The 25,328-nt window shown below is 40.7% G+C and overlaps 1 protein-coding gene across 8 annotated transcripts in view; it reads right to left on the minus strand.

The window, feature by feature from the left end:
• Nucleotides 1-25,328, minus strand: part of MCTP1 (multiple C2 and transmembrane domain containing 1) — a 406,611-nt gene that overhangs the window by 234,491 nt on the left and 146,792 nt on the right. For 4 of the 8 annotated variants that reach the window (XM_040986053.1, XM_040986052.1, XM_040986051.1 and 1 more), the window contains exon 3: nucleotides 15,872-15,978. In XM_040986053.1, the coding sequence (XP_040841987.1) occupies nucleotides 15,872-15,978 (107 nt within the window). Of the gene's footprint in view, nucleotides 1-15,871; nucleotides 15,987-25,328 lie in introns of all 8 variants that reach the window. The other 4 variants (XM_040986054.1, XM_040986055.1, XM_040986057.1 and 1 more) reach the window with 2 other exon arrangements.

A 25,328-nucleotide genomic window follows, 5' to 3' on the forward strand; every position in this document is an offset into this window, starting at 1 on the left:
TTTCCATTTGCCATCACTGCTTTATTGCCTTGTGAAGACAGACAGAACTCCTGCTTGTTATCAAGTCTGCGCTGCTTTTCACAATGAGTTTTCCAGATAGCACAATTTTCCCTTTTGGAAACACATATGTGCATTCAACCATATTCACTGGATGCCAATTATTTGCCAGGCACTGGGGATTCAGCAGTGCAGATGAGGAAGTCCCCATGCTTCAGGAGCTCTCCTTCCAGCACAGGGAGATAGACGATGACCCAATAAAACTCATGTGCAGTGTGGTTGTTGAGAAACCAGACAGAAGTCGGGAAAGGGATGATGGGCCGAGGGGCCTGCTATTGTGGAAAGGATGCAAGAGGAAACACCTCATCTAAAAAGAGATGCTTGAAAGAGGACGGGAGGCAATGGGGGAGCACTGCAAGGAGGAAAAGCAAATACAAAAGGCACTGCTATTCCAACACGGAAGACGTGAGCGGCAGATAAAGTCAGTGTGCACTGAAAAGATCCTCTAAGCTCTCCAAGCCTGAGGTAGGAACTGGGGATTTGTCTGCAGGGGAGTTAAAACAAAAGATCAGATGAGCACACAGAAAAATATCTCATCTGATGAAGGCATCTGAATGTACTGAAAACCAGAATGTACTCAAAGGTCCAATTATCAAAGGGCAAAAACACTGTTTTCCTTAAGTTGTTCCAGGCAATGACTACTTTGAGACCACTGGGCCTGAAAAATATTAACAAAGCCAATTTTAAAGGTTAATAATGCATATCAAATGGACCTTTTGATATTTTTTAGTTTTAGCCTATGTCACATCCTTTAAAATCTAGATTTATAAGACATTTATAATTCAATACACTTGCAGTATCTGTTATCACTCCTATTAATTGTCAATATATCTCAATGGTAACACAACATTAGATTTGGTCGCAAATACTCATTACTAAAATATCCGTAAGGCAATATGCACATAATAAATGCTTAATATACTTAATTGATGTCTAACTCATGATCAGGAAATTACTACTGGGAGCAGTTGGTGAATGTCTTTCTCACTGTGGTATGCAGAATTTTAAAATGCACTCATAACCTCTATCCTAATCCCTGTGAGCACATACGATGAAGTAACATACCAGTCATGAAGATAATTACATGACAAAAGGGATTGTGCACAAAGAAGTAAAGTTGTAGCTTAGTTGATTCTGAGTTAGTCAGAAAGGAGTATGACCAAATATTTTCAAATATCTGAATCAGGATGTCGGTATCCTTTAGAATATCTCAAGCTTACTACCCTCTAACTCCTCACTCATTCTTTACTGTTTATCATCCCCTGTGTCTGCATTGCTCAGGACTCATTCTTGGGTAGTGAGGAATCCTTGGCCTTCAGCTAAGAACACACCACCCACTGAAAAACTCTCAACTCCATTCTTGAATTGGTGAAGAGGCCAATGGGATATTTAAAGAATTGAAAAAGCTTATATCTGCAATAACAAATGGGTATTATACTTTCAGGAAATCTATGAAAACCACATTGGTTGAAGTAGAAAATCTGTTTTAGGGATTAATGGGAAATAGAAAATTCAATAATTCTTATGCAGACAGTTATTCAAGAGGGTCGAATACTAGCTGAAGATGATCATATTGCTAGACGATCCTCTATTGATAGAAAGGGGGCCATGCTGGCTGTGAGTCGAGGTCTACTACCACCCAAACTACACAAACATCAAACAAAGGAGAGCAAGGGATAACCGTGATTGCAGGGAATAATCGCCTTCTAGAGATACACGGCTTTTCATTTGTTTCCATTATGTGGCAGACTTAACCACAAATAAGTTCCCATTATTTGCAAAATTTTAACTAGAAATATACCTTATAATGAATACAAAGGTAAAGTGCCCAAAACACACTATAAATATTAAACATACAGTATTTTAATACCAGGTACTACCTTAACTCTGACATTTTCTTTAATCAGAAAATCATTTACTAATAAAATTAACAACAGAGGCAGTTATATATACATCAGTGTTATTTCACGTCTCATTTAATCTGAGTTCTGATGTGAATAAAATACCCTCAGCATTTTAAAAATTATACAAAGATTTATGTAGCATGTCAGAGAAGTAATTAAAATCCCCCTATGGTCACATTATTTCTCACTTACATATCTCCAAATCTCCCCCATGTTTCCAGGGAACAAGCAATTAAGAAGTAGTTTGGATCAGAGTGAGCTAACAAAAACCATCATCTTCACAGTCTGGGAGAACTTGTGATACCAGGCATTTTAATACAAGGCAGCAACAGGAGATGCCACTGAAGATCTACTTTGGAACCTGACCAATAATTTCACATTCTTTAATAAGGCCAGTAAGGTCATGGGGTGATTCAGATAGCCTCATAACACCTGCCAGTCCCAAGGATAACCAAACCTGAGTGCTACCTAAATTGTTCATTGTGAATAGACTGGAAACTACTTGGGGGTAGTGGTATGTCTTGTTTTTTAAATACCAAGTTCTTACTTTAACATTGTCTCACTATAAATGTACTAACACAGGGTTTTTTTCCCACAAGCTAAAGAATATTACTTTTTGTGGATACTAAAAGCACCAAAAGTTTATGCTAATACTTATGAGATGGAGCTAGATCTTTTAGAAACATCCTGATGTCAACAGATACTGGGATTTTTTCTTTTTGCACTGATGTACGATGTTGCACAGAGCACCCTGAGTCATTGCAAGTTTGTCTAATATTCCCATTTCTATTTAGAAATGTGACAGTTGATTTCCATTGTATTCAAAGGCTGCCAACTCGAGAACTAATTAATCTGTTTTTCCAAAAGCTAATCTTTTAGTGAAATGAGAATACTCTGAAGCAATTCTGTTCACTGGATGTTATCAAAATGGCCTCTGGAGGGTAGTTTCTTGAAAAAAACCTGACATGTGATACTCCTGTTATTTGTTCTCCACTTTCTAGCCTTTAACATGAAAATCAATGCCTAAGAGAAGAGTTTAAGAATATTTTCCAGAGTTGAAATGGCTGGACAATCAATCTGTAAAGAAGGACAACAGGCTTATCTCACTGTCAACTCACTCCCTGCATTAATTTTTCATGGCAACATAACAAACTGCCAATATGATGGTTGAAACAACACACATTTGTAGTCTCACAGTTTCTGTAGTTCAAGCTTGACTTAACTGATGAAGACCTGGCAGGCAGCTGTGAAATACTAAGAAACATATACTAGGAATCTAGTCTCATTTGCTGCACAGAGCTTCTCAAATCCTTGTTAACTTCCTGGCCATAAGGGATGCCATTAACATTTTTTGCTACAACATTTGGTCTTAGTTCTCATATCTTGCTACTAGAACCACTGAAGGCCCTGGGAATCTCTGGAATAATGTGTTATTTTGAATGCTAATGTACAGCTCTTGACTAGGGTCCCTAGATAACTTACAGATGGGATTGTTTGCCAAGCGAACCAACCCAGGACCAGAGGCTCTCACTTGACTTCTGTAACTTCCCCTCTCCCCACCACCCAGGGAAGGGAGAGGGGAATAAGCCCAATCACCAATGATAGGCAATTTCATCAGCCGTGGCTACATAATGGAAACCCCATAAAAATACTGCCCATTGAGATGTGTAGGGAGGAGGGCATTCCAGAGAGGCCAGTGAAGTTTGGCATCCCGTCCTTTAGCTTGCCCAATGCTCTTTTCCATTTGGCTATTTCCATATAATCAAGTCATCTGTGTTAGGAGTTCTATGAGCCATTCCAGTAAATGATTGTACCTAAAGAGGTATATGTAAAGCTGACTCGTCAGAAGTAATGGAGGCTTCGGCTGTGGCATCTGATGTGAGGCAAGTCATGCCAGAGGAGCCCTTCATCATGAGCTCCTTTGCTTAGAGTACAGGAGATTCTCACTATCAGAAAAGCTGACCCTGGGGAGTCCGAACTAAATTGAATCACTGGACACAGTTGGTGTTAACAAGAAACACCTGCCATTTTAGCTGCACTCTTAGCAGGATTGAGTCTGCATGTGGACCAAGGATTTTATTTCATGCTTCTGGGCAATCCAGGTGCAGTTGTGGGACTGAGATCTTCAGCTTCCGGAATTCGTTCATCTCAATGGGTAGTTCACAGCAAGGCTGTTCATTTCTTCAACATCAGTAACTCAGGAAGAACTCCAGGCCCCTTGAGAGAAATCCTGTGAAGATCTTTTTGATGAACTCAGGAGCCCACTCACTTAGGACATTTACTCATTCGCATACATAGCAAAAACAAAAACAGCACAAGCATAGGATAGTCAGTCACAGATTCCATCCATTCGAAAGGAGTAAGGGCCACACAAGAACATGAGCCATCAAGGGTCATTTTAGATTTCTGCTTCTACCTCCCTCATGACATCTATTTTCTAACCCTCAGTTCTTCTCCAGCTAGATGCTCAAGGCAGGGTTACACCACGAAATTATCAATTCCAATAATTGGTAGAACCAGATCTCTCTCCACGGGGACTGCCCCATCACGTTTCCTGTCACATCCCTGCAGCCATGCAGTCCTACTGAAAGTGGTCAGTGCCACACAACGCACCCAGAAAGCCCAGGGCCCAGATGCCAATCAAAGAGCACAGGACGAAGGAGCCTCATCAGTTTGAAATCTAACATGATTCAGTGCATGTACCACTGAGCAGTGATAAGACTGAAATGTGCTTTTCCTTGCTAACAGAATTTTTTTTTAAAATGTGCAACATTTTAACTGCCAGCCTTGTTCAGTTTTCTGTAGTACTGACACCCTACATTAGAGCATTCCCAGGGCAATAATAGTCCATTTGAAATGTATTTTTCTTTCACTGTCTTGATTTTTCTGTGCAACTGATAGAATCAGAAAGAGACTCTACTGACTTCTGCTCTGTCATTTTTCATAACAGTACAGAATAATATCTTTGTTTTCAACTCTACTGAGTTGGAACAGAGAAAAAAATAACTTTAAATAATATAAAATACTCTTTTGAATACTACTACTTTCCCTAGCTTTATTTTCTTGTCTCTTGAAAAACACTTTCTTTACAGAATTTTCTTTTAACGATCCTGATGCCATTCTGAAAAGATTAGTATGTTTTGTGCTATAAAGAGGTGGATTCTCACTATCAGAAAAGCAGTTGTTTTTTGAAACTCTCAACCAAATCCCATTTCCCTTTCTCTGTGAGTCAGCTGAGCTGTTGCGTTGGAGTAAGCAGCACAAAGACACACAATGAATAGGCTGTCAACAACATCAGTCACTTGTTGGGGCAAAGCTGAAGGTGTGTCACCACAGCACACAACCAGAGGGTTCTTAAAAGATGTGAAGAATTCTGTCATCTGTTATCTTTGGGAACTTTGTGATCAAAATGCTCAGAGAAAAGGTTTCGATGAGCACATAATCCTTCACCAAAATCTTTTAGCTGCACTTGTGGTTCTTCCCTAAAAGCTGCCCTTACATATGGTCTCTATCTGTGGTTTTAGTTAGCAATGAGTTAAAACTATATGGGATCATTAGCACGATGGTTTTTTTGGTTGTCTGACTGCAAATGATTATGAGGGTACATCAGAAAGTCTGTAGAAAACAGAGTTAAAAGATAAGTTGATTTTGGCACATAATAAAATCTGATTCTCACTTTTCCCATATGTAGGAAGAAAAAAAGGAGATTGGAAGCAGTTGTCTCACCCACTTTCCCTTGACCCTCCCCACTCTAATCAGTGGTCCACAAGGGCATGCATCCTTCTTTGTAAAAGTCATAGAAACTTATTATTATTAAAAAAAGAAATCTGAAACCGATGTAAACTTTTTTCCCCTAAATTTTACATATTTATCATGAACTTTTAGAAGAGCCTTCATATTTCCAATGTGTGTATGGGGGCAGTGTATGAACAGATGCAGTGAGATTGTTTGGGCATCTTTTATATGTCAGTGGTTCTCAAACGTTAACACTTGTCAGAATCACCTAGATGGTTTCTTCCGACAGTAATCAATCAACGGTCCCAACTTCCAGACTCAGGCGGTTGGGGGTAGGGCCCAAGAGCTTATAAATTTCAGAGTCTGAGGTTGTAGGTTTGAGTATCAAACTCTGGAATCATTGCTCTGAAGCCACAGCTATGTGTTCTCTCAGAGTTTCTCTAAAATGTAAGGCATGTCCCTTACAAGAACATCTAGCTAAACGAGTATGACCGTTAGAAAAATGAGATGAAAGAATCAGACAGCAATCTCACTGGGATTTGAAGAGGATACTCTCCTCGAGGAGTGAATTGAAAATACAGTTCTAGTTTGTAAGACAAACAGTTGAACAAGATGTCTTACCCTGGAGTTAAAAGATCTGCCCCTGTTCCATGCTTTTTCAAGATCTATTTATTTGAAGGGGGAGAGAGCGCGAGCCCATGAGTGAGTGAACTAACTCTTCCTCCACTGATTGACTCCCCAACTGTAACAGCCGGAGCTGAGTCAGGCCAAAGCCAGGAGCCAGGAACTCCATCTGTGTGTCTGACATGGGTGGCAGGAACACAAGTCCTCGGGCCATCGTGTGCTGCCTCCCAGCCACGGGGAAAGTTGGCGGGGAAGTAAAGGTGGGATTCTACTCCTGGCACTTTGACACAGGATTTCAAAGTCCCATCTGTGGCTTAACCTGCTGTACTACATGCCTGCCCCATAAACAACATTAAGACAAAATGATTCATTTGTATAAGGTACCAATGCCTGCCTTTGGAAAAAAAAAAAACAAGACTATATGATCTTTCAAATTGAATAGAGCTCATGTTTTGATTGGTCTTGACATTAACTGGTACATAAATGCAGAATAAGTCATCTGACATCAGGTTCTGAAATCAGTTAATCAAAATCAGTTATCTTTCAGCAACACCTTACCTAAAGGTTCCTACAATTAGTAATAGACCAGAGCATGTCTCCTGGGGAAACTACAGTCAGTCTCAAGGTGCTGGGATAAAGGACCACTAAATCTACAAAGGAAAAAAAAAACCTCCCAAGTGCAGGTTTCGAAATGTGATCTGAAATTTGCATTTTAAGTAAAAACTTGATGGATTATTCAATAGGACTTAAGGATTAAAATTTTCATGGAGCCAACACTGTGGTGTAACAAATTAATCCTCTGCTGGCAGTGTCAGTATTTCATATGTGCACCAGTTCAAGTCCTAGCTGCTCCACTTCTGCTCTAGCTCCTTGTTAGAAGGTGGCAGAAGATGGCAAAACCCTTGGCCCCTGCAACCACGTAGAAAACCCAGAAGAAGCTACAGGATTCTTGTTTTGGATCAACACAGCTCTGGCCATTGCAGCCATTTGGGGAGTAAACCAGCACATGGAAGATCTTTCCCACTCTGTCTCTCCTTCTCTCTAATTTTGCCTTTAAAATAAAAATAAATAAATCCTTAACAAGTTAAAAAATTTCCAGAACAGTTTTTACCTACAGGCAAATGGCTTTGGGAAAAACACAACAGCAGCAAGTAAGAGAATCATGTACATATCTAAATGTACTTGTTTTCCAATGTTGTTGGTACTATTTTTAACATTTTATGATAGACATGATAAAGTACATCTATTTCTTTTTTTGTTTTGCTTTAACCTTAAATTTAGATTTAAACTAGTACTAATTAGAATAAACATACTCCCTTGATCCTAATCAATGGCTTATATATAGTTTCATTTATATCAAATAGATGTACCCCCCAAAAATGAGCTCATTCTTAACTGGTTACCATAACAACTGATCCTTCAATCCTTATGCAAATAATAATTCTGTATAGTTTATATTATCTAATTTCAAGAAACATGTAGCTAAATTCCTGAGAATATTGTTTCATATTGACAAAATTTAAAAAATACAAGAACACATAAAATTGGCCGTATGCTAGAGGGAGGCGGAACTCATCCTTTAAGATGTCTGAGTATGAAGGAAGGCATTTGGAGCACCTGGGATGCTCGCCTTTCCAATGGGGTGCCTGGGGTCATGTTTTGACAGTGCTTTCGACTCTAGATTCCTGCCAATGTGCATCCTGGGAAGTGGGAGGTGATGGCTGGTGTCCTTGGGTCCCTGCCACTTGTGTAGGAGACTCGGACTAAGTTCTGGGCTCCCAATTTTGGCCTGGCCCAGTACCTGCTGCTCAGGGCATTTGGAGAGAGCAGATGGAAGCTCTGTCTCATTCTTTCAATCTGAGTTCAAATAAGTCAAAATAGTTTTTGAAAAGAAATCTTAATGAAAATCATGAATAAAAAGCTAAATATGAACTCCAGGGGAATTTTGAAAATATTTTTAAAAATGGAACTCAGATACATTAGTATAATCATTTAAGCTTAAAATGATTTGTTAATAGACACTGAATTACGCTTAGGCAAAGTCACATTGTTCTATAAACAAAAAGTTACTTTGGAAACCACCACTGATTAAGTCTGTACAATGCTGAAGGAAGCAGGATGTTTACTGCTCTTACTTGTACTCTGGAGTCACGTACAAATCTCTAGTTAGCAGCTCATTGTCAAGGTCTTGTTAATGATTTGACTATGGTTGCTATTGTTTCATTAACATCAAGCAAGGGAGGCTTTGTGCCAGTGATGTATCTTTCTGCATTGACAGAAATAGTAAAAATAGAAAAGGATTTCAACTTTTTGCAAGTGTGTGTGTGGTTTTCAAAAACTTCATGGAAAATGAAGCTTATGAAAAAATGTAGATTTCAAAATATTTTTCACTCAAACTTTAAAAAATATTTTTATATTTACTTGGGAGACAAATAGAGACAGATACATATACACACAGAGAGAAGATGGATGGAGGGAGAGAGAGGGACCTTTTCCACCTGCCGGTTCTCTTCTGAGGCAATGCCGGGGAACTGGGTTGTGGCCAAAGACAGGAACTGGGAAATCAGTCCAAGTCTCCCACGTGAGTGGCAGGAATCAAATTACCTGAGCCATCACTGCTGCCTCCTAGGGTCTGAGTCAGCAGCAGGAAGCTGCAGCTAGGAGAGGGAAGAGAGGTAGCAGTGTCTTAAGGGCTAGGTTAAAAACCACTCCTAAGCTTACTTTTTAAATCCATTTTTCATGAACTTTTAAAAGTATTCTCGTGTGCCTGAGCGTGCGCGCATGTGTGTGTGTGTGTGTGTGTGTGTGTGTATTTGAAGATTAAGATCATAGACTATACAAAATAACTATCAGAAAAACTAAGTCACCATGTTTTTCAATGTAGATCCTTCCCCTGTGTTAGCACACTGGTTAAAGAAAGCAACATTAACATGTATGTTAATAATTATGCCTATGTTGGGTTAATGTCCAAGAGCTGTAAAGAAATACCAAACCAAATTACTAACAATGAACCCAATTCATGATTGAAGCACACACAAAAAAATACAACATTGCAGGCCTTCTCTTTAACAAGATAACTAATTCATCATTAAAGCTGTGTACATTGAAAGTGTCTCGAATCCCCTCAGAGACACAACTCTTTCTGAGGCTGCAAGGGAGGAAAAAAAGATTCATAATGCTCCCATTTCCTGCTAAACTTCCAGGATTGGAATTTCTTTCTAAGGACAGGTGTGTAGCATAGTAGTTGACAATGCTTGGGCACCTCGCATCCCTTATCAGAATGCCAACTGCTCTGCTCTCCAGTTCAGCTTTCTGTTGTTGTGCACCCTAAGGTGTAAATGGTTTGAGTACCTGAGTCCCTGCCACATACACAGGCAAACCAGCCTGAGTTCCCAGATTCAGGTTCATCTTGACAAAGCCCTGGTGATCCTGGGCATTGGCTGAGCAAACAAGCAGATGGGAGACCTCTTCCTCTCCTCTGCTTCCCTCCCACCCCCGCCACCCAAGCTCCTCTCTCCTTTTTCTTGCTCCTTTTTAAAATTAATAGAATGAGAGATTTTAAAAAGCTCTGTTCTAGGAAGTAGCAGTCTATACTATTTCTCTGAAACGGGGACCCATTTGAAAAAGAAATGGAGTGCATCAGCAAGTGGGAAGTCAGAGAGAGACCGGATGGGGACAAGGGTCAGGATTTTATAAAACATCTTTGGCAAGGACTAAACTGCATCCCATAAGAAATTCACTAATCCTTTACAAAGGCATGCTCTCAACTGATCCAAGATTCCCACTAGCTCTCCCTCATCATTCATGCTTTAAATTTTCCATTGTCACCCATTGCTACCACCTGGAGATCAAGTTTCCAGCACAAGAACCTCTGGTGCAACCAACATCACCCAAATTTTGGCACACAGGAATGATAAAATTCAAGACACGCAATTTTACCTTGAAAAGGCTTTGTTTACACTTAGAATTCAGAGTACATTTCAGTTTTATTAAAATGAAATTCTTCATGGGGGGAAAAATCTCTCCCATTTATTTTCCTAGATCTAGCTGTCATGTTGGTATTAGCGTTCAATTAACAAGCTTCGTGAGAAAAGGGAAGCGTAACTGAGGGTGAACTCCTAAATCCTTTGCTGTCCTCCAGGTTTCCATGCATCTTACTAAGCCCACCCTAGAAACTGCAGCATCCTCATAGCACCTGCGGCTCCCCTGCTGCACTGGTGCATCACAGCCCTGCAGCGGAATTCAGGAGACACTCAGCTGTGTGTCCGAGATTCTCCAACTCCACTCAATGCAGGCATTTCCAAAACTGTTACCAACACAAACACAGCCAACAAGTTCAAAGATTGTGGGTTAACACCTTGGATCCTGAGTTAACCAGGACCAAAGATGGATTAGGCTAATGCCAAATCCCTATGAATTAGACATTATCTTGGCAGATGTAGTTAAGGATAATGAGATGATTATCCTGGATTTAGGGTTGCCTTTAAGTCCAATAGCTGTTGTCCTTACAGAAGAAAGGACAGAGATAATATACAGAGGAGGTCATGTGAAGACAGAGATTGGAGTGACACATCTAAAAGCCATGGATTGCTTGGAACTGCCAGAAGCTACAATTCTCTTGCAGAACCTGAGTTTTGGACCCCTGGCTTCTAGAACATGAACTTCCATCATCTGAATCCTGTGTTCAGGCAGCAGTAGTAAACTATTACAACTTCCATGATCCAAATTTTAAGAAATCGATTTCTAAGAAATTGGTATCCCTAAACATCTTATTTTTCTAACAATACAAATAATCAGGTCAAAACATTGCATTCAAAGTTTGATAGCTGAACTTATAGATGCCTTTGCCAAAACCTCTCTCCTTAAAAGTCAAACCTGAATAAAATGCAAACAGCTCATTTCCAATAATAATCAAACATTACAAGTACACAGAGCTGCTAGAGAAAATGATCCCAATCATATTTCCTTATAAAGAAAAAATAAATTGTAGTATAAATATGCCCCGAATATTAGGGGACAACTTACACACTTATGTAACAGATAATGCATTATTAATTGGCAGTTTAAATTTAAGCAAGCAATCTGCATTTTTATTTATTAACTATGGAATCTTATCCCTTCCATAGAGAGAGACTACACTTCTCAAAGTCACCCAGCTCACAGAATGTGGGACTCGACTCTGAACTTGTGTGTCTCAGCTCCCCCAAGATCATGTACATTAAAGTGCCCTGGATGGCCTACACCAGAGATGACAGAACTCATACAAAGAAGGGAAGACATCAAGAAACCAACTGCTTGTAGTCCTGGCAAACACTAACACAAACACAAAGGCAATGGTGAGCTCCGACTGCTGAGCGTGCTCCTTAGTGTCTATTGCATTTCAGGGAGGATCCTGAAACCACATCCCACTGTTCTCTGCAGTAGCGAGCGGGGGTGGGACGTGAGAGTTATGGACATGAGGCAGTGGGTGCAGGACATTTTGGGTTTGCTGGGTAGTTTCTTCTAACAGCTATGTAAGGGTTTCGTTTATGGGCATCTTTCTCCAGCCTCCACATGGCTTCCAGGCAACCTACATCTGAAAGCCTTAGTCATTTTTGCTTTCAATTGATCCTAAGCCAAAATGGAGATTGACTTGAATGTTCCCTCTTACATTGTTCCCCCTGCTCCATTTTCACAGCCATTACCTTAGCTCAAGCCTTCGAACTTATACTCCCTTTTGAATTAAGTACGTTCTAAACTTTCTTCTCAATTCCAATGATACATTTTTATCTAACTCTCCAACTAATGCCACTCAAAGGTTTAACATATTTCCTATTCACAGATTGGTGGAAGACATAACACTCAGGTTGTTTTTTTTTTCCATTTAAATATCTCTTAGATACACCAAATAAAAAGATCCACAGGTATTAGGTTTTCTGGTGACGATTTTTTGTTACTATCACAAAATGCCTGACACAAGCTACTTGTGGTTTATTGCATAGCTTTTGCAACAGAAAGATTGAATGGTGCAGGCTCTGGCAAAGGTCTCATGACAAGTTACAGAGGACACATAGAGGAAAAAACTGCTGGTGAGCAAAGAGGCAGAGAAAGCTGGAGACTAGGGTCCCACGGTCCACCAAGAGACCTCTTAACAGGTCCCACCTCCTGAAGTCTCCCCCACACTCCAACAGTGCCACCCTGTGGACAAAGTTATGAGGGTCTCCAGGGAACACTCAATATCTGGATCTTAACATTGGGCAGATAACAAAATAGTGAAACTGGTTGGAGTTGACCTTTTAAACACATCAGAATATTCTTCACTCTCAAAAAGATTTTCTTTCCTATTTTTTTTAAGTCCTTGGTCCTCTTCTTCTGCTGCTAGACATGCCATGGAGAATAACTTGCCAGTGTGAGCAGCATAGTGGCTCACGTACTGTGAGGTCCAGGTCACAGGGTAGGACATGGCAAGCTTCTGCATACCCTGACCTGAAGGTAGAAGCAGCATAACGCAGATACCCAGTGTTACACAATTCTCTACTGTAAAGTTGCTGTTGTTCTTCAGAAAGAAAATAATCCATGGCTGCCTTATGCATAAAACCTTGGAAATGCTGCAAATGTTGTTTCCCATCATCATTCTGCAATATAATTTTAGCGACCATTGAGGACTTTCTGCCTGCGATTATCAGTGTGATGCTTGCTAAAACCTAGTTTTTTTTTTCTGTGTCCCTGTTCCTGCATTCACTCCTTCTAATTCCATCACAAGGGAAAATACGTCTGTCTCACATTATTTTTATGGATTCCATTGTTTATTGATTGGCATGACCTTCCCCTCACAGATACTTATTTCATTCAAAAGGTTGTAAGCTGTTACGGCCATTGGTCATTTTGTTACTGAGACTGTCCTGGCTGTCGCTCAGGAGCTCCTGGAGGTGGCGCTGTGTTGTTTTGAGATTCTGCCTTCAAAGTTTTTCTTTGCAGCACTGTAAACTGTTTCAGCCCATCTTGTACTTCCTCTGCCACAGGTCAGATATCACATCTCTAGGATTTTTGAATACATTTGGTGCAGATATTTTATTTAGAAATTAGTCCTGAGGCCTGAATGTGCTGCTACTCTGGCATTACACCTTTGTCAGTGTTGCCAAATCCTCTTGGGTGATGGACCTACAAATCCCCCTCTCACTTGCACTCACTGTCTGTCTCTCTCCTTCTCTTGCACCTTTCCAATAATTTTTACATATATTAAAAGCGATTGGATCTTCTTTTCCTTTTTTAAAAGATGTATTTATTCTTATTGGAAAGGCAGATTTACAGAGAGGAGAAGAGACAGAAGTTCTTCTGTTTGCCAGTTCGCTCCCCAAGTAGCTGCAATGGTTGGAGCTGAGCTGATCTGAAGCCAGGAGCCAGGAGCTTCTTCCAGGTCTCCCACATGGGTGCAGGGTACCAAACCTTTGAGTCATTCTTGACTGCTTTCCCAAGCCACAGGCACACAGCTGGATGGCAAGTGGAGCAGCTGGCATACAAAGCGGTACCCACAGGGGATCCTGGTACATGCAAGGAAAGGATTTACCCATTGGCTCTTCTTTATATCCGTCTAACCCTACAGGTTCTCTGTTTCTCTATTTCTGGTTAAAAATATTTTATGGATATAAAGAGAACAGATTTCACATATATATGGATACAATTCAAAGAAAGCAATCCTACCTTCCCCTTCCCTCTTTCTCTCCCCAGGAGTAAGCAGTCTGGCTCTCTATCTGGAAGTAACTGATTTGCTAGTTACTAGCATGCAAATGAAGTAGTTACACAATAATCATGTTTCAGTGTACGACATGTGTCTTAGATTAGCTCTTTCATTATTTCCATCTCCCACATTCAGGCTGACTTTATTCACTACCCATTCTGGCATGCTGGGATCTGGGATGGATCAAGAGAACTACTGAACCCCATTTACTGCTAACGTTTAAGCCCTTTCTGTCTCCTCCTTGCTGCCTGTTCTCACCTACATTCTGTGTCCCCAGCCTAGTCAGGGTGTCTTCATGTCTTGCACCCCTGAACAGATAAGACATAATGTCTGATATCCCTCTGTTGTGACATGAGGTATGGCATACTGTTGACCCTCTCTTGCACTTTGCTTAAGTAAACTTAGTGATACATACTGTTAATTGTCCTACAAAATTTTTAGCAATTATATCTGAAGCTATGTAGTATTCTTCCACATAGATATGCCATAACTTATTCACCAAATCTGCAATTTATTGATATTTACTCATTTCAACTATTTTATAATTACAAACAATATTACAATAAATATTTGTATGTCTCAAAATATTTAAAATTTTGAGGGGTGTATATTCAGGAGTGAACTTGTGATCTGTCACCTGTTCAACTTACATTTTGGTTCGAAAGATGCCATACAATTGAGAACTGATTAAATACTGAGTGCTACACAAATAAAACAAAAACATTGCTATTAGCACTTTTCCCTTTTTCTAATCCCATTGTAACATTTTTTGAGACAGGCAGTTCAATTCAACAAACATTTGTCCTCAACTGCCAAAAGAGATGGCTAACTTTAAAAGCAGTCCCTACCTGTTTTAAATTCCAATATTTTCAACTACCTCCTCTTTCATTAAGGATATTCTGATACTTGTGAATTTTTAATGTAAACATAAGCATTATTTATATATTTTCTAGAAATAGTAAACCTTTGTTATCATACTAACTTATTTTCTTTATTTTATTCCTGTAGAGACAGGACACTGAAACTACAACTGTAGCTCTAATCTCCTTCATTCTACTCCATGACATGGATATCAAATAGGATGGGAGGAGAACAGGAACATGATGCCAAAGGCACTTCACAGGTGGTCTGACAGTCAGCTGGTACAGGCTTAGGAACTTGCCTTCCTTGTGGTGGGAGGCGTCCCACAGGACTGCCCTGGAACTGGGGGGTTCTCAAGTCCTGCCTCATGCACTGCTTGTATCTCATATGTGCAAATAATGCTGCATTATCTCTGTGTGCTCTTTCCGTTGGTCCTGCCTCTATTCTAAGAATCCCTCTCGTGGCCTAGGTTTATTCCGTTAGGAGTAGCTCTGGGCTTTGGAATCCAGGAACTGAATGGTACTTGCCTTGTCTTGCTCTGCACCATGACCTCCAAAGACAAGGCCACTGCAAAGAACGGCAACCAGCAACTACGAGGAAGATCATTTTGCAGGTTTAGTGAGATTAGTCCTGGATCCTGCAAATCCATGCGGCCAAAAGAATTTCTAGATCGCTCTTGATTTGACTTCAAATACATGTCTCATCTGTGTGTCCGTTATTAAAAACAAGAGTCTGATCTGTCAGCAGGTTAGAAGGGTCTTGCTTTCAGGGTTGGGAGTAGATTCACATTTTGGGTCTTCCATCAACTCCTCCTCCTCCTCTATTGTCAAGTGAGTCATGCACTATATTAAACCATGTCATTAGACCCTTAAAAATTATAATCTCTCTCTCTCTCGCTCACTTAAGCAAGCCTAAGGGAAAGAAAGTTCATCACAAATCCAGATGAAGCTAATAAAGGGTATTTTGTGCTTACCTCCCCGATCTCGGGCAGCTAAACTTTGACCCCTTCTTAATGTAATGTCCAACTGGTACATTCCTGGATCAGCTGTAGAGACATCTGCATTACTGGTTCCAGCAGTACTGATCTTCTGCAAAACAGGAAATGCACAGGACAGTCAGTCTACTATCTCTGCTCCACTGGCTCTAGGGTCAAACTGCATCCTTTACCTAAATTATAAGAACTAGTCAATAAAATAAGTCATCTTGTGAGTGAGCCCAATTTCATATATGTCCAGTCCACTGAAGGTTTTGAAATTTGCAAAAACATTCTAGATCCAAAATAAAAACAGGGCAGTTACAGAAATAACCAGCTTTAACTCTGACAAGGAAACATTTCCCAAGAGAGACGGCCACTAACAGAGTAACTCAGACACAAGAATACGATCAAGGCCGGGGAACAAAAAGCATGCAACAGCAACTCAGTTTCACAAAACTGAAAAAAGAGAATGATTTATTCAGTGACTCTGCTGACTTGCTTATCTATGCACAAGATCTCAGACTGATGGATTATACACTTCTGCTTCCAGCCCACCATAAAACATGATATAATTATTCAGGAATAAATTTGTCCTGCATTTTGACAACATTTGCAAGAAATAAATTCTGAGTGTTGCTCAATTGCTTCTGAGGCTTTCTACTGAATAAAATGTACACATGCTATTTCTAAATCCATCTTTGCAAGACTTCCTCTATGAAATATTTTTAGCAACAATACACTCAATAATTTACTAGGTGCTGAGTTACAAAGGCCATGAAAGGAAAACGAGCCTAAAAGCAATGCAAAAGAAACACACAGGAAAAAAAATGCATGGGTCATAATTTATAAATGCTGTTCCTTTGTACATAATAGAACCTTTCTTTACATTTTTTGAAATTAAATTATTATTTTTCTGGTTCAGAAAGCATGTCTCTTTTTCTGGGAATATATACAGACAATGTAAAATCACAAGATTTTCAATTCTTTTTTTTTTTTTTAGAAATAAAGTCACTTAACAGATACCATTGAGATATAACTCACATGCTATGAATTCACCTTTTAATGAAAGCAGCATTTTTTTCTTTTTAGTTCTTAAGACTGAGACAAGAAGTTTTCCTGTAGGAGCAATTATGACCAGAGGCAAGAAGCCCAAGATTGATTGATTGCCTGGACTCATCGTCTTTCTGCTGGCAGCAATAAACTGCATCTTCTTGTGATTTCCTTGTTTCTATAAATGGGAGCAAGTACCCCCCAGTTACCCGGGCAAGGAATCCCAGAGCCACCCTTGACTTCTTTGCCTCCTCCTCGCATCCAAATAGTTGTTCAATCTCATCCACTTCATTTCCATATTACTTCTCCCCATTGCCTTTTTTATGTTTTATTTCTTTTATCATTAATTTGATTCAGGCCTGCAAACCACTGATGCGCAAGAAACAAAATGATCCAGGTGCTCCACACGCCAGCAGCTAACAACTGAAACGATTGAAGGAATATCCTTGCATGGTTTGCAAAGTCTTACACAAACATGTACACACTCGTGTGTTGGCACCTGTGTCCTGTGGTTGGGTTTCAGACTTTCTTTTCAAGAAGGCTAGTATCGTATGTTATCTGTTATGTTAGCAGCATAGTTTACTTAAGTATTCTCCTACTGTAGACATTTGCATTGGTTTCAGTATTTGTCATGATCCAGTGCTTTCATTTCCCTTACAGAATGTATTTTACCCTGGGATGACATGGAATGGCCATCCCCCATTTCCGGGTACTAATGAAGCTGGGCTGCTGAGAGTGGCCCTTCCCCCTCTTTCCCCAGATACAAGAAGGAAAAAAAAAAGATTGCAAACAGTTGTCTCATCTACTTTTCCCCATTCCTTGACCCTCACCATTCTAATCGATGGGCCACATGGCCATGCATCCTTCCTAACTATGTAAACATCATCAAAAATAAATTATTAAAGGAGAACATATTTTTCAAAAAAAAAGCTCAAACACTTCACACTCCTATGAAAAACGTGCTAAAATGACCATTTCCCATCTACTCTTGCCAGCACAGAATCTACCAATTATAAAACCCATCCTCCAACACTATTTCCGGAACTATAAAGTGCACTGCAGCCAGTGTGAGGAACACGAGACAGACGCCACTCAATGGCTGCACAGACACCACCCTGGAAATACAGCCAGCCAACTAAGGTCGTCTACACCACTTCTTAGTGAAGGGTTTATTAAGTAAGGTTTAAATTTAGGTGTAGTATACATATGCTCAGGCCTAAGTGTGTTCTGAAACTTCCATTAGGTTCTTTTATTGCTTCCAAAGACATAAACTTACAAACATTAAGCTTAGATAGATTTACTACTTTCAAGAAAAGCGAAGGCAATGTGCATTGCCCTCCTTTGCACATCTCCTTGCAATGCCCTGATGCGTGAGCATCTTAGAGGCAGACACATCTCAAGGTTCACACAACGCGTTTCTAAGCCTTCGTTCTCTTCAGTGCTTCTTGGAGTTTAGAACATATAACCTACAGAGGGTTGGGTTTTAGAGCTTAACATGACCTAGATGAACAGACATATAGTTGGGGATCTGCATCAAAGCTGGCTAATGTGTGAGTTCTTTGTTTTCTCTCTTCTCCTTTGCTTTGTAGGGTACCTAATACGCTCTGGCCTCCCAATGTACTAAGAGTTTCCTTTTCCATCGAGGCAGCCATTACAAATTAATCAACACTGTTAAAGTGAAATTCTGTGCACTCAGCAGCTATAATAAACAAGAGATGCAACATAATGGAGATTAGTGCCATCAGTAGAGCATGAATAAAAGCCAACAACTATGACAAAGAATCTAAGAACATTTCCTAGAGATGACAGTGGCACAGATCTAAAAATATGGGTAAGACAATGGCAAGACTCAAAGAAGGGACCTATGTGTAAGTCCCATCTCTGCTCCAAATTCCAACTTCCTCAAGTGCGCTCCGAGATGCAGAAGTAGTTGAAATGGCAAACATGGGTGAGTACCTGAGACCCATATGGGAGACCTAGACTGAACTGCAGGCTCTGGATCCTGGCCCAACCCTGACAGCTGTGTGCACTTCGGGAGTCAATCAGTGGAAGCAAGAGCTTCTTGATTCTGTCTCGCAGCTTTTCCAATAAATAAAAAGAAGTAACAGGAAAAAAAAAACACATTTAATACTCTAAAGAAGGGAGTATCAGGGAAATCAACATGATTTCAGTAGTGGTCAATGATCAAATGGTGCCTCAGTGGGCTATGAGAAGTAAGGTAGAGTGATGGCAGGGTACCACCCTGAAGGGATTGAGTCTGTGGGTAGCAGGGAGACATCTTAGGCTTTGTAAGAGAGAAATATTAGAACCATGCTCTGGGCTAAGTGTTCAGCATGCAGACATCAACAAAAGCTGGATGTTTCTCTCTGCAGGGCAGACAAGAGTAGGGAAATCCTGCAGATTTAGGAATCATTTGTCAAGTTGCCAACAGCTCAGTTGAAGTTACAAGAACATAATCTCATTAGTGGTCACAGAAACAAAAGATGGATGTGAGATACTGAGGAGGCTCAGTCAACTGAATCTCCCCAGTGACAGGATGTGACCAATGTGGGGAATGGATGGGTGAGTCATAGGTTTGTTGAAGTCCGGCTCCTGGGAGGGTGGCCATGCTGGTGGTGGACAGCAGAAAAAAAAGGACAGCCAGCTGCAGGCCACTGTCATGTCAGGTCCCAAGGGCAGCCCTAGCTCTATACAAGAGAGCGGAGCAAGGACTGAAATAGATTTAGGGGGACATCTCCCCTTGGGCTCACTGCCAAAGACAGAAGCAAGACTTTCAAGAGACTTACACCAGAGGGCCTTGCAGATTTTTTATATTTATGCCATGAAGCACCTGGGTAATGCATACAGTATCAGCAAGAGGATCCATGGGACTCGCAACTGCGCTGTGTGGAAGGTCTTCTTGCTGAATGAGGAGAGCTTCTGCCAGGAGACAGAAAAACACTGACGCACTGGCAGGTGAGCGAGCCAAGTGGCTTTTCTGAGTTTTCCATTCTGGGCGAACATGGATCTATTCTGGGAACACAGGTCGTCAGTTCTCAGATCAACCGGAAGTAGCAATCCTACAGCTGTGCACAGCAGGGAGGAGCATGCCTAAGTCCTTGGGGATTTCCTTGGGTCCTCCCAGAACTGTCACACCCTGTGGATGACAGTCAGCTACACTGTTCTACACATTTTTCAGATTATTCATGGCAGGTCTAACTTTGTGCACCAATAGAACTTAAAAACCTAATGCACAGCTTTATTCAGTAGCCTAGTGACTAAGGTCCTAAGCTCGCATGTGCTAAGATCCCATATGGGTGCCACTCTGTGTACCAGAGACTCCCCAAGCAACCGCAATGGCTACAGCTGAGCTGATCCAAAGCCAGGAGCCTCTTCCGGGTCTCCCACATGGGTGCAGGGTCCTAAAGCTTTGAGCCATCCTCAACTGCTTTCCCAGCCTACAAGCAGGGGGCTGCATGGTAAGCAGGGCTGCCCATCAGCACCCATATGGGATCCCGTCATGTGCAAGAGGAGGACTTTAGCCACTAGGCTACCACATTAGGCCCAAAAATAAACTTTAAAAATAAATACATCATTACATTAACAAATTTAAAAAATACTGCCAGCTGCAGTAAAATCATAAAGCTCAGTGCTCATTTATGATCAAGCAAAACTCCTTAACAAATTAGAAGTAGGAGAAAACTTGAATAGTTTGTCCTCTGTAGACTATATATATATTTTTTATTATTTTTAAACTTGGATATAATTATGCTAAGTGAAATAAACCAGACAGACAAAGGTGCTTTCACTCATATAGTGAAGTTTAAAAAACTCTGAATGTTCAAGTTCCAAATATTTAACAACATTGTTAAGGAAATTAAGAGCTAGCATTGAAAGAATGTCGCGTGAGTCATTACCAATTTCTATTTTAGTATCTCTCCTACATTATATGATATTTAATATCACTATATAATAAACATTATATATTGAAACTTCCATCAACTGATATTTTTTAAGCGTATTTTCTAAGACAGAATTCAAAGCCAATGAGATTTTCACAGTTCAAGGAAGCTCGAAGATCCATTTGTCAAAGAAATCATAGTTAGTTGAAGGTCTACTATGACCACTTTGAGGACTGGCACCTTAGGCAGAACTGAGAAAATCCATGACAATGAATGGGTATATCCCATTATACATGTTACTCACAGCGTCCGATTAACCCACAGTGCCAAAGGAAGAAAACCTTATGCTTGATTCAAGCAAACTTAAATTCCCTCTCCACTGGTCAGAGTTGAACAGACTGGAGCTGTTCAAGAGGCATGGAGCTAGCTGGTGGGTGATAGTTGTTATTTAGAATTGGATACTCCGAGGTAAGAGTTATGAGGACTAAGATCAAAGACAAGAAAACGTTGTCAGGCTCCATGGTCATAATAGAAGAACCGGAGAAGCCACAAGATTTGTGTAAAATCCCAATCAGGAAACAGATGTTGGAACTAGGTGGAAGTCTGTAGGGTAAAGATCTGATTGTTTACAACCCTGACCTCGATTCCCACTAAAGTGGAGATTTTTGCTTTTCTACTTGTTGAACTTTTTATTTGGTGGAGCTAAGTCCTTGATTGTAACATAACTGAAACTATGCTATCTTATGACATACACACACAAATGAAAAAATAAGGAGAGTGGGAAAGAAGAAGGGAAAAGAAGAAATGAAGAAAAAGAATATCATTACAATCCTAGAATTGTATCCATTAACTATATTAAATCCCTTTATATTCCCCAAAAATAGGAATCATTGAATATAAAATTAAAAAAAGATTACACACAGAGCAGAGGGTGGAGAAGGATGCTGTGACAGCAATGAGACACAACTAACCAACGCAGTCACAATCAGAGCAAGGCAGAGAAGGGCAGCTTGGGACCTTCATCTGACCTCGGAGGGGCCAGAACTCCTGGAGTCCTTGGCACTCACAACATAAGGGGAGCAAAGGAAAGACAACAAGAATGAGGGTCAGCTAAAGTCCCCGTGTTGTCAAGGTGCATGGGAGGAAGTCCTCGAGGGAGGCTGCAGACAGGCAAGGCTCTCGGCTCAGCCTTCTTCCTCTTGGTGTGGTGCAGCCATCAGGGGAACACCATGGTCAGACTTCTGCACGAAGCAAGACTGAGCTGTAGGAGCACATTCAATAAGAACTGAAGAAAAGTCTTACAGTTAACATGACCGTACCTTTTAGCATTCTTGGAGAGTGAAAAAGAATGTTATAAAGAATTAAATGGGGCAGACGTAAGATCTACAGTAAGATGCGGCCGAGGACCAGCCTGCTGGAATTCAAGTTCTGGCTCCAATCCTGATTCCAGCTTCCTGCTGATGCCTACCGTGGGAGGCGGTGGTGAAGTGGCACGTTGTTCTGTCTGCCACACGTGGAGACGCGCACCAAGTGCTTGGCTCCAGGCTTTGGCTTGGCCCAGCCCTGGCTGTTGGCAGCATTTGAGGACCAGCCAGCGGAGCTCTTTGTTTTGGTCTTTCTGTTGCTCAAACAATAACAACCATTCTGCACTATAAACAAGAATATTCCAGAAATGTCTAAAGCTAGCCTTGAATTAACTAGAAAGCAGAAAACACAATCCTATCTTTTTTTTTTAAACTGAGCTACAATCCTGTGTTTAATTCTAGGCATCTGATTTCCTAGCAGCCCAAACCTAACCAAAGGGCACTGTAGATATCCAGGCCTTGTAAAGGGCAGCATTTACCACTGCTGGAAAAGTTTGAAATTGGGATTCCCAGAATCTCTTTTCTGGAACTCCCACCGCACTTACTGCTCTCCCATGGCTGGCATGAAATTGGCAGTTGTGGACCCCATTGCATCAATACTGCTGATACCATTTTCACCCACACTTACATGATAGGAAATGACCCAAGACGAAGGCACAGAGAATTTTCTATCTCAGGTCATTCCCTTTCACAATTAGACTAGGTTACCAGTGTTTGCTTTATCGGATGCAAAGTTCTTATAGTCAAAGTAGAGATGTGAGAGTAGCTACTTTCGTCAGCGAGGAAAAGAAGGACCCCACACTGGATGCAGAATATTCATCCGCTTAAACACATTTATGCATTAACAAAAAATCATGGGGCTGGAGTCGTGGTACAGTAAGGTAAGTTGCAGCCAGCATCCCATATCAGATTGCTGGTTCGAGCTCAGTACTCTTGATTTAATCTAGCTTTCTGCTAAAGTGACTAGGAAGGCAGCAGTTGATGGCCCAGGTACATGGGTCCCTGCCATCCACATAGTAGACCCAGATAGAGTTCCAGGTTCCTGATTTTGGCCTGGTCCAGTGCCAGCTTTGGCAGCCATTTGGGAAGTCAACTGGCAAGTGGACTATTCCCCCGACCTGCACCTGCCTCCTTCATTCCATCCCTCTGCTACTTTGCCTTTCAAATGAATCTAATAAATCATTCAAAAAGGTGAAAATATAATCACACACTAAGGTGTGTTACTGTATGAATGATGAGCTCAGGGGTCATGCTGTTTTCTTCTTACTTTCAAGAAATTTTCACATTTTCAGAAGCTGTGAGATATGGATTATTCCAATACCTTAAACATTTCAAAATAACATCATGCGTTGCTGCTTTTACTCAACCATTGAAAATGCTATGGAATAGGTTCATAAACTTGCTTTGGTATAACAACTACTTTCCCACAGGCAAAGCTGTCCAAGTGTCTCACATATGCATGTCTGAGTTTAAAATGAAGCTGGGGTCTTTTTATCCCGTTATAATCTCACAGCCATAAGTACATAGAGCAGGGTCTTATTCACTCAATTGTACAAATAGCAAGCTATTCCAGACTAGTACAACCCAAAGCAGCAGTACAGATACAGAGTAGCTCTTAGAGAACACGGTGATTTCTATTTTATTAGATATCGTCTCAGCAAACCCTGGGAGAAAATGTTATTAAAAAGTTTTCCAACAACAAAATAAATTATACAACATTGGATAATAGCTCATAATAGAAAATACATCTCCATTATTCTATACTGAAAGAAATACAAGATTTGAATAAATAACCATTACAAAAATGTAAATGGGGAGAATAGAAAAATCTACAGGGCAGAAATCCAAATAATTGCTGCAGACCTCCTTCTAGGGAGATAGGACAGAGCCCCTTCCACACACTTACACTCTGGTGTGAGCTGAATGCTATGGTCCGAAGGGCACAAGATGGACAGGAAAGAGTGAAGGACAAGCACCTCACAGCAACGGTGAAAGGTCCTGACCACAGCATCCTTTATCAGGTGTGATGAGAACAGACTTTACCCCCGTGGCCGACTTTCTTCAAACCAGTACTACTGTGCCCAACCATGAGAAAAGCATCAGGCACTCAAAGCAAACAAAATTCTACAAACTACCTGGTCAAAGCTGGTCAAACTACCTCAAAGCTTTCAAGGTTATAAAAAACAAACAGGGAGAGTCTGAAAATCTCCCACAGCTTGGAAGAGCCCAGGGAGCCATGAAATCCAAACGGAGGCGGTGCTTTGGATGAGATCCTGAGGCAGAAAAAATCCTGTACAAAAACTCAAGTTTTCCAGAGAGAAAATGATGGACTTTAATTAATCTATCAACATCGGCTCTCATTTGCTGTGACAAGTGGTTCTCAGTGACAAATGTTTAATGTGTAAAAATTTTTAAAGATTTATTTATTATTTTTACTCGAAAGGCAGCTGTACAGAGGAGAAAAGACAGAGAAGATCTTCCATTCACTGGCTCACCCCAAGTGGCCGCTATGGCTGGAACTTAGCCAATCTGAAGCCAGGAGCTAGCAGCCAACTCCAGATGTCCCACAATGGTGCAGGGTCCCAAGGCTTTGGGCCATCCTCAACTGCCTTCCCAGGCCACAAGCAGGGAGCTGGATGGCAACTGGGGCTGCTGGGATTAGAACCAGCACCCATATGGGATCCTGTTGCATGCAAAGCAAGGACTTTAGCTGCTAGTCTACCACGCCAAGCCCTAATGTGTGAAATTTTGTAAAAATTATTATAGTAACATTCTATTCATCTTAGCATGTGAGATTTCTTTTTCTACTCAAAACTTCTCTACTTCATATATTGATTTTATTATTTATAAACATTTATTTATGCATTTGAAAATGAGACAGACTCATCCACTGGTTCACTTTCCAAATGCCCCCATACAGCTAGAACATTCCTGATTTGGTACAAGCCTAAATTAGAATTCAGAACTTAACCCACATCTCCTGTCTGGATGTCTGGAATTGAGTACTTGCACCACAAACAGCTGCTTCTCAGTGTGCATTAGCAGGAAGCTGGGGTCAGCAGTGGAAGTAGGACTCAAACCAAGGCTTTGCAGCATAGGGTGGACACATCCCAACTGGCATCTTAACCATTGTGCCAAATACCCATTCAAGGATAGGAA

This window comes from Ochotona curzoniae, unplaced genomic scaffold, assembly GCF_017591425.1.
Source record: "Ochotona curzoniae isolate NIBS_2020 unplaced genomic scaffold, NIBS_Ocur_1.0 contig_4501, whole genome shotgun sequence".
In the NCBI taxonomy this organism is placed as follows: Eukaryota; Metazoa; Chordata; class Mammalia; order Lagomorpha; family Ochotonidae; genus Ochotona; species Ochotona curzoniae.